This window comes from Tupaia chinensis, unplaced genomic scaffold (genome assembly GCF_000334495.1).
Source record: "Tupaia chinensis unplaced genomic scaffold, TupChi_1.0 Scaffold000527_1, whole genome shotgun sequence".
In the NCBI taxonomy this organism is placed as follows: domain Eukaryota; kingdom Metazoa; phylum Chordata; class Mammalia; order Scandentia; family Tupaiidae; genus Tupaia; species Tupaia belangeri.
The window spans coordinates 149,176-158,333 of NW_006160040.1; the positions used below are offsets into that span (position 1 = coordinate 149,176).

The window sequence follows — 9,158 nt, forward strand, 5'->3', positions numbered from 1 at the left end:
AACGCACCCAAATATGCTGTATTTTTCATCTCTTTAAAACCCTAAAGTCTCTTTAGTATTAGTTGATTACCCTGGTACTTTCAAACAAAACAATGTTTAAGTTAGCAAATGTCTAGACCATCTTACCACTGACAAGAGACATCCAACAGAACAAACTATTCGGAAGATAAAGCCCACAGGTGTTGCTACTTAGTGATCTGCTCTCACTCTGAAATGCTTACCTAAGAAGTTTATGACCATTTGTTGTAGCAACTTCAGCCAGACTGGTGAGAATCTTTAGGTATTGGCTTTCGCTTTGCTGAGACAAATGCTCCAAAACTTGCCGTAACTGAAGTTTTTACAAATAAAAAAATGCAATTACACAGTAATCCATTAAGTTTTACAAATAATTAAGTACTTATTAGCTTAATACAAGTTCTTTACAGTTAACTAATGATTATCAATCATAATTTTTCCTCCTCTGATTCTTTTCCTCTGCCCATAAGGAATATTGTAAAATAACAAATTATTTTAAGGAGAGACCAAAGATCCAACACACAGAAGGTTGATAGGGCTGAATATGAGCACAAACTTCACCAATTAATGTATAATTCATATTATAATGCATACATGTATGCATAAGCATAAAATATATGTAATGATTAAAAATTACTAAGTAAAGTGGCCCTCAGGTAGTGTGGTGGTTGAGGCCGACCATGGTTCAAGTTCCAGGCCTAAAAGTTTGTTTTCTCATTCTCCCTTTCTCTCTCTCTCTCTCTTCTCTCTCTCTCTCTCTCTCTCTGCCTTTCTCTGGTCAAACTGAAGAATAATGATAATAAATAAAGTTGAATACATTTTTTTAAAAATTACTAAGTAGATTTCTAAAATATCATATATGCTAATCATGAATAAAGTTTGTTTATTTACGAACTACTGGCACAATTACATTACCATATTTTCTCGAAGGTCCTCATTCTGTGTCATTTGAATAATTGTCTGGAAAAGCCTAGGGTGATACTGAATTAATACTTCACAAGTCTCTCCATAGCCACCCTAAAAACAAGACTTAAAATTATCCAGGTTCAAAAACAAAGTTCCTTTTAAAGTCATATTCATCACAGAATAAAAATGCTTACATCCAACCTCGCGTTTAAGGAAAAAAATACATATTTTACCAGTCTTGGTTTCTACCACAGAGGCTCAGAAAGCATATTAAAAACATACCTGTACACATAAATCTAGAGGGGTTACTCCATTTTTATCTGGCAGATATTTGGCTCCTCGTAATAGAAGAATCTGTGCTGTATCCCTCTGACCATGACTGCATGAGAAAGAGAAGAAACTTATTGATAAAAATATCTTTTTAATTTAAAAATCTTAGAACTATGGATGGTTAATAGAAAGTTAATTAAAAAGAATTAAGACAGGAAGATCTGAAGTCTCCCCAGCAATCAAGAAAACCTCTCCTAAGTCATACCATCACTATGCAGTTAAGAAAGTGGCCTACTACATCTTGGAAATGAACTTCAGTCACACTACCTGCAACAAGTCATAATATTTCAGGATAAATAACTGCTGCTACAGTAGCCTCATTCTCTGCTCTCTTTCCTGAAGAAGGAAAATTGGGGGACCAGCAGTTAGCGTAATGGCTATGTCGCTGGACTCCCACATAGTCAACCGGGGTTCCCGTCCCGAACCTGGTGGCTTAAAACTCACGCCAGGCGCGTGTGTGTGCATGCCCAAGATCCCGAGAGGAGAACAGAGAAGGGACTGCGGCGTGGCCATCCCCCCTAGGAGGTGATTTCTCGCTTTCTGTCTCTATGTCTCTCTCTCTGTCTGTCGAGCGCACGCGCCCTATAGTAAAAACCTCCAAAAAAAAAAGGGAGGAAAATTGGTAACTACTACTCTCAGCCAAAAACTAAAGCAAGCTACTGATGGGGGCGGGGGAGTGCAACCCCAGGACTCCAGGTCTTGTTATTCAGTGAGCTCATCTGATCCTAGAAAAGAATAATAAAAAATAAACTTATAATCAAGGCCTTTAAAGTTTAAGGCTTATCTTAAGAAAAACCCAAAGAGGGAACTAGCAGTTAGCGTAATGGCTATGTTGCAGGACTCCCACGTAGTAGACCACAGTTCGCGTCCCAGATCTGGTGGCTTAAAACTCATGCCGGGCGCGTGTGCGTGCGTGCCCAAGATCCAAAGAGGAGAATGGAGGAGAAGGGACTGCGGCGTGACCATCCCCCCTGGGGGGTGATTTCTCAATTTCTGTCTCTCTGTCTCTCTCTGTCTGGTGAGCACATGCGCCCTATAGCGAAAACCTTTCAAAAAAGAAAAAGAAAAACCCAAAGAAATCACACAGTTTGGAAAAGTAGCTGATCCAAAAACTTTATTTTGTAGGTGAGAAAAGCAACTAAATCCAAGGACAGGCAAAACCAGAACTCATATGTCTGGACCTCTATATTAATACTCTTTGTACATTATTTTCTAAAAAGAAAAAGGCGACACAGATCTGCAAAAACTGAAAACAAATAAAACAGTATTATTCTCTTTTGCAAAATGACACCGTATGGTGAATAACTTATAACTAGTTGGAATTTTTTTTTGAGGGGGGGAGATTTTTTGCTATAGGGCATGTACACTCACCAAAGAGACAGAGAAAGACAGAGACAAAGAAAGCAAGAAATTACTCCCCTGGGGGATGGTCTCCTCCATTCTCCTCTTGGGACTTTTGGCATCCCCATACGCACACACCTGGCATGAGTTTTAAGCCACCAGGTCTAGGACTCAAATCACAGTCTACTACGTGGGAGTTTAGTAATGTAATCATGATGCCATCTGCTGGTCCCACCAACTGGAATAAAACAATTAAGAGTCAGCCTGTGGCATGGTGGTTTAATGTATCTGGGTTCCAGAGGGCCGACTATGCAGTTAGGATCCTGGACTGGTGGCTTGAGAAACGTGCCAGACATATGTGCATGCACACCCAAAATCCTGAAAGGCAGAAACAGAGAAGGAACTGTAGTGTGACCATGCACCGTGGGGTGCCTTCTCATTTTCCCTGTGTCTCCAGCCCCTCTATGCAAGCACACACAAGCTCTGGCAAAAAAAAAAAAAATTATATATGTGTGTATGTGTGTGTGTGTGTGTGCGTGTGTGCGTGTGTGTGTATTATATTATATATAGTGATAATAATAGGATTGTATTCTAAATTTGGTGCCAGAAAATCCTGTAACAGTTATTATGGGTATATCATCCTCTCATTACTTAATTACAATGCTATTTAAAAAACCTTCCTTAATACAAATATCAAAAGAGCAGAACTGATTTAAGAACAATATCTAATTTACTCTAGAAAAAGCAGAAAATCGAGATTCCAAGTAAAATCAGCAATCCCACTAAAAGCAACAGTAATTAGCTATACTAGTGTGTGGCAAGAAGCTGTTGCCAGGCATCAACTGTTGCTGAGATGAGAATGTCAAGATATTATAAACTTCAGCTAGTGGGGATTATAATTTACACTGTTCTATTCTCTGTAATGCCTAAAAATAAAGGCGAAGTGAAAAGTAACTAACTTGGGCATAACTTATTTAGGAAGACACTGACGAAAGCCAAGGTTCTGAGGAATCCATTTTACGAAGCTATTCTGTTCCATTTTAAAAGTGGGTACATAACTACTATTCAACCTTTCGCTATACCCTCATGATTCCTTTTAAAGTTGTTTACTTAAACTGTTCCCCTCAGTTCAGTTCTTATTCTTTTCAGAAGGCTCTCTGGTTTTAATGGCTTGTCCTTAAGTTCATGGAGTTAATGCCTTTATATTACCTGAGTTTTTCTGGTCCTTTCCTATTCGTTCCAATTAAATTGCAAACTTACTGCCAACAGACTTGTTGCACAGTGTCAAGCATGGTAGTTGGCCTATCACACGTACTTAATGCTTTCTGTGAATTATATTATAAGCTTTAACTTTTGATACCATTCATTTGACAAGCATTAAAAGACACTATGCTATGGGGAACCAGCAGTTAGCGTAATGGCTATGTCGCTGGACTCCCACGTAGTCGACTGCGGTTTGTGTCCGGGACCCGGTGGCTTAAAACTCACACCGGGCACGTGTGCGTGCGTGCCCAAGATCCCGAGTAGGGAGAATGGAGGAGAAGGGATTGTGACGTGACCATCCCCCCTGGGGGGTGATTTCTCGCTTTCTGTCTCTCTGTCTCTCTCTGTCTGGCGAGCGCACGAGCCCTCTAGCAACCTCTCAAAAAAAAAAAAGACACTATGCTATGGAAACTAACAGAGACCTAAAATACAATTTATTTAGGATCTGCTAGATTACAAGCATTATGCTCAGTTCTTTGTCAAAGTCTGACTTAATCCTGATACTGTTAATAAAATAGGTATTGTTAAATTCAGTAAGCAGTAGTCCATAAGCCTGACGCTGCCTCTATATTTTGATCTTAAATAAACCTGCAACTTAACTTAGTAGGTAAACAAAATGAAACCTAATTTCAAGTATATATTTTTTTAGTTATTTATTTAATTTTATTTATTCATTCATTTATTTTAATTTGACCACACAGAGAGGGAAAGTGAGGAAGCAAGCCGCCAGGTTTGGGACTCAAACCATGGTCAGCCATGTGGGAGTGTCCAGCGCCTTAACCACCACGCCACCTGCTGGTCCCCATCAAGTATATTTTTTATAACAAATACCTGAGTTGCAGCTAATCAGGTAGCCAACTCATCATAGCCTATTGAATGAAATCAGGCAAATTACTCATCACGTCACACCAAAAGAGACTAAAGTACCAATGCAGTCAACCAAGTAATTTCTCTGCTTGGCGGCCCTGTGTGCTTCTCACTACTGCTGGGTGCAGCTCTTGTGATCTTCTGGTCCTGAGTACTGCCCAATCTATGATTCGTTCTTTGGGGAAACAAACTCTTGTTACAAATTTGTCTAACATTTTTCTTTTTAAAGTATTCACCCTATTTTTCAGTTGAGAAAAACATAAAAAAAAGTAGCTCAAGAGTACACAGAAGTTGCTCAAGGTCAATGGTTACAAGGCAGAACAGAATTTGAATCTAGATCACATTGACTCTAAAACCCTCCATCTATATGATACAATACTACACGATACTCAACAAAGATGAATACACGTAGGGCTTGTACTTGAAGAGTGAAAAATTTAGTACTTAAGGGAGTACAATATAAGGCATGGAGGGGGGCAAGGTTTGGTATAAAAAAAATAGGAATGATGGGTCACACAGTATGAACATAAAAGATCACCAAGTACAAGTCAAACGATCATCAACATACATAAGATTAAATAAAGTCTTGAAACAATTGATTTTGGACTATATACAGCAAAAAATCACTTTTAGCATGAAGAAAAAGAAATACCACTATGAATTTTTGTTTTGCCTTTTTTTTTTCCCCTATAGGGCACATGCACACACCAGAAAGACAGAGACAGAGAGACAGAAAGCGAGAAATCAGCCCCCAGGGGGGATGGTCATGCTGCAATCCCTTCTCCTCCATTTTCCTCTCAGGATCTTGGGCATGCACGCACATGTACCTGGCGTGAGTTTAAGCCACCGGGCTCAGGACTCGAACTGAGGTCAACTACAGAAGAGTCCAGCAATATAGCCATTACGCTAACTGCTGGTCCCACCACTATGAATTTTTTAAAAGAGTCATCTAACATAAAATGATTTATCTAGTAATACTTCTGAACCAATAAAAACATATTCAGCTCAGTCTTTTATCTTAAAGCCCTGTTATTTGTCTGCAGGGTTAACTTGTTCTATTTCCCACATTCTTTTCCCTTTTATTTATCAGATATGACATCCTGGGAATAATGTATTTTTTAATGTAAACCTACGTCTTTCACAAGTATGATTAAAAGTCTACCTGCAGGCCAGCCCATGGACTGTGGTTAAAGCAGTTAAATCCAACCCTGGCCGACTGCACAGTTAAAGTTCCAGTGCCTTGAAAAACATGTCAGGTGCATGTGCGTGCATGCCCAAAATCCTGAAAGGAGGGCGAAATAGAGGAGAATTGCAGTATGATCACTTCCCACAAAGGTACTTTCTCACTCTCTTCTGTCTCTCTCCAGCAAGTGCATATGCCCTCTGGCAAATTAAATAAATAAATAAAGCCTGCAAATGAACCATGTTCTGTATCTATCATCTTTCTACAATAATCAATTTTTTACTGGTTTCAATTCTCATGACATATTTGCTTAATCATCCATTTAAAAAGAATATTTTCTATATTTAATCTAATGATGGGAATATAGTATTAGCAGAAGCACTTCTAAAAAACCCTTTTACAATATCCCTTTGCTCAGATTAACTATAAGAATATCCCAATTCTGGGACCAGCAGTTAGCGTAATGGCTATGTCACTGGACTCCCACGTAGTCGACTACGGTTCGCGTCCCAGACCCAGTGACTTTTAACTCACACCGTGCACGTGTGCGTGTGTGCCCAAGATCCTGAGAGGAGAAGAGACTGCGGCGTGGCCATCCCCCCTGGGGGGTGACTTCTCGCTTTCTGTCTCTCTGTCTCTGTCTGGCGATCGCACGCGCCCTATAGCAAAAACCTCTAAAAAAAAAAAAAGAATTTCCCAGTTCTATACATCACTAACATATCTATGCTTCATTAACTATGATAAATGGCACTGTTTAGTATAAAATATTTTTGAAGCAAGTATAGTGATTTTACTTATTCAAAAACATTTACTAAACATCTAAGTACAAAACACTATACTACACATGTACAATGCATATTACCTTAAGGTGATAAATAAACCTAATTCTTGCTTTCACTGACCTTTCAGTCTAGTAGGAAATGCAGACTACAAACAAGTAAATTAATAGTTTCCAAATGCTATGAAGGAAATGATTGTGACGCTGTGGCACAAAGTTTGGGGTAGGCCTACTTAAACAGGTCTTAAATTGTCTTCCTAAAAAGTACCAGTTACATAATGACATGAAGAATAAGAAGTTAATCATATAAAAGGCTAGGTAAAAGCATTTCAGACAAAATATCATCTGAAAAAGGCTGCTGCAAAGAGTCAGTTGCATTTAGGGAACTCAAAGAGAACCAACATGAGAGATGCAGTAAGTTCAGCACTGCTCAGACCACACAGGTCTCATAGGCCAATGCAGAAATAGGATTTCACTGAAATACAACAAAGAGGCTCTGAGAGGTTTTAAATATAGAATTTAAACACAAAGTGACGACAAGAGCTGTTTCTTCCCCCCAACCCCCAAAAAAGATCACTTTGCTGAGGAAAGAACAGATTAGAGGGAAGCAATAGAGAATCCAGGAGACCAGGTAAGAGAATGTTATAGTATTCTGGGCAAGAGGTAACAACTTTACAGTGATTTCAGTTCAATGGAAAAGAAAAATGGAGACTGAAACAGTCTTACTGAAGAATTCACAGGACCTAGAAATGAATAAGTTCAGAGTCAGAGAGAGAGAAATAAAAAATAATTATCTGTTTTCCAGTTTAAACAACTGTGAAGATGAAAGTTCCATTGATTACAAAAGCTCACGACCTGCAGCTGGACTCCCACGTAGTAGATCACAGTTTAAGTCCCAGACCCGGTGGCTTAAAACTCAGGCAAAGCTCGCGTGTGTGCGTGGTGCCCAAAATCCCAAGAGAAGGGAAGAGAAGGAATTGCAACGTGGTCATTCTCCCTGGGGGGGACGGGGTGATTTCTCACTTTCTGTCTCTTTCTCTGTCTCTCTGGTGAGCACATGTGCCCTATAGCAAAAATTCTCTCTCTCTCAAAGAAAAAGGGTGCCAGCAGGTAGCGTGGTTAAGGCTCTAGACTCCCACACTGCTGATCATCGTTCAAGTCCTGTACCTAGTGGCTTGCTTTATTATTTTCCTGCTCTCTCTGTTTCTCTTTGGTAGGCATACATACCCTGGGACATTCTGAAAATAATAATAATGATAAATAAAATTAAATAAATAATTATTTAAAAAAAAAAAAGAGAGAGGACAAAAGCTGTAGAAAAGAATTGAAGAGGAAAATGAGAAGCTGTTTTGGAAGAGTTAACACCTGAAACTGCATGAGACTTCTCAATGATATGTAAATCACACAAGTAGATATTCAAACCTGGAGCTTCAAAGAAAGAGGTCTGACTTAAAGATAACCCTTCAAGGTAGGATACGATTTCATTGAATCAAACAATGATATTATTCATAAAATCAGAACACTATGAAAGGAATTGGTTTTCTAGCCAAGCAAACAACCCATAGGATAATGCAAGGAAATGGCTAGATTCAGACAGGATATGGACATCCAGAGAGTCAAAATACAATGTGTTGTACTGTGTGTTCTAATACCAGGTTGTTCAATGCAAAGTTTGAATCACTCTGATCAAAGTAATATTGGAGGCACAAAAGAAAAGCTAAACAAGTAGAAAAGCAGGTCATTTAGTCTCCAGTAAAATGATGTAACACAGAGAAAAGGATAAGAAAAAAGGAGCTAAGGCCAGGTGACATGGCGGTTAGGGTGCTGGACTCCCACATGGTGGACCACAGTTCAAGTTCCGGACCTGGCAGCTTGCTTTCTCATTTTCCCTCTCTCTCTCTTTTTCTTTCTGATCAAATTAATAATAATAGTAATGATAAATGAAATTAAATAATTAAAATAATTTTTTTAAGAGGAGCTTTTCTATACCTGAATATGACAGTCTAAATAAATATTAGAACTCACAAAATGTAAATCAAAGCAATGATTCACTACAGTGTTTTGTGAACTATGTCTAATGGCAAACTACATTTACATAACATATATATATATATGTGTGTGTGTGTGTGTGTGTGTGTGTGTGTGTGTACATATACATATAAAGTATATATATGCATGGACATGAGTGTGTATTATACTGCTGGCTCCTTAGGAACTGGGGTTACCACTGTATACCACTAATGCTTACAACATTCCCTGGCATACAGTGAGTGCTAATGTTTGCTGACATAATAAATAACCAAAATGTAAGCATCAAGAAAACAGACCAAGGGAGGCGCAGGAATTAATTTAAGAAGAAGGCAGCTTTTACTCCAAGAAAGAGGAAGCAACATTCTTTGAACTGTGACAGCATGTTATCAGACATTCCATCAAAGAAATTAATTTTGGACTTTACTGAAAGTCTGTTTCCATCAC

The 9,158-nt window shown here is 38.7% G+C and overlaps 1 protein-coding gene and 1 pseudogene across 4 annotated transcripts in view; one reads left to right on the plus strand and one right to left on the minus strand.

Annotated features, from left to right (window-relative positions):
• The window catches only part of HACE1 (HECT domain and ankyrin repeat containing E3 ubiquitin protein ligase 1), a 125,607-nt gene that overhangs the window by 54,701 nt on the left and 61,748 nt on the right, over positions 1-9,158 (minus strand). For all 4 annotated transcript variants that reach the window (XM_014591053.2, XM_006156943.3, XM_027775105.1 and 1 more), the window contains 3 exons: positions 1,204-1,300; positions 931-1,032; positions 222-328 (listed from right to left, as the gene is read on the minus strand). In XM_014591053.2, the coding sequence (XP_014446539.1) occupies positions 222-328; positions 931-1,032; positions 1,204-1,300 (306 nt within the window). The remainder of the gene's footprint in view (positions 1-221; positions 329-930; positions 1,033-1,203; positions 1,301-9,158) is intronic.
• The window catches only part of LOC102468647 (N-acetyltransferase ESCO2 pseudogene), a 3,952-nt pseudogene continuing 1,669 nt past the window's right edge, over positions 6,876-9,158 (plus strand).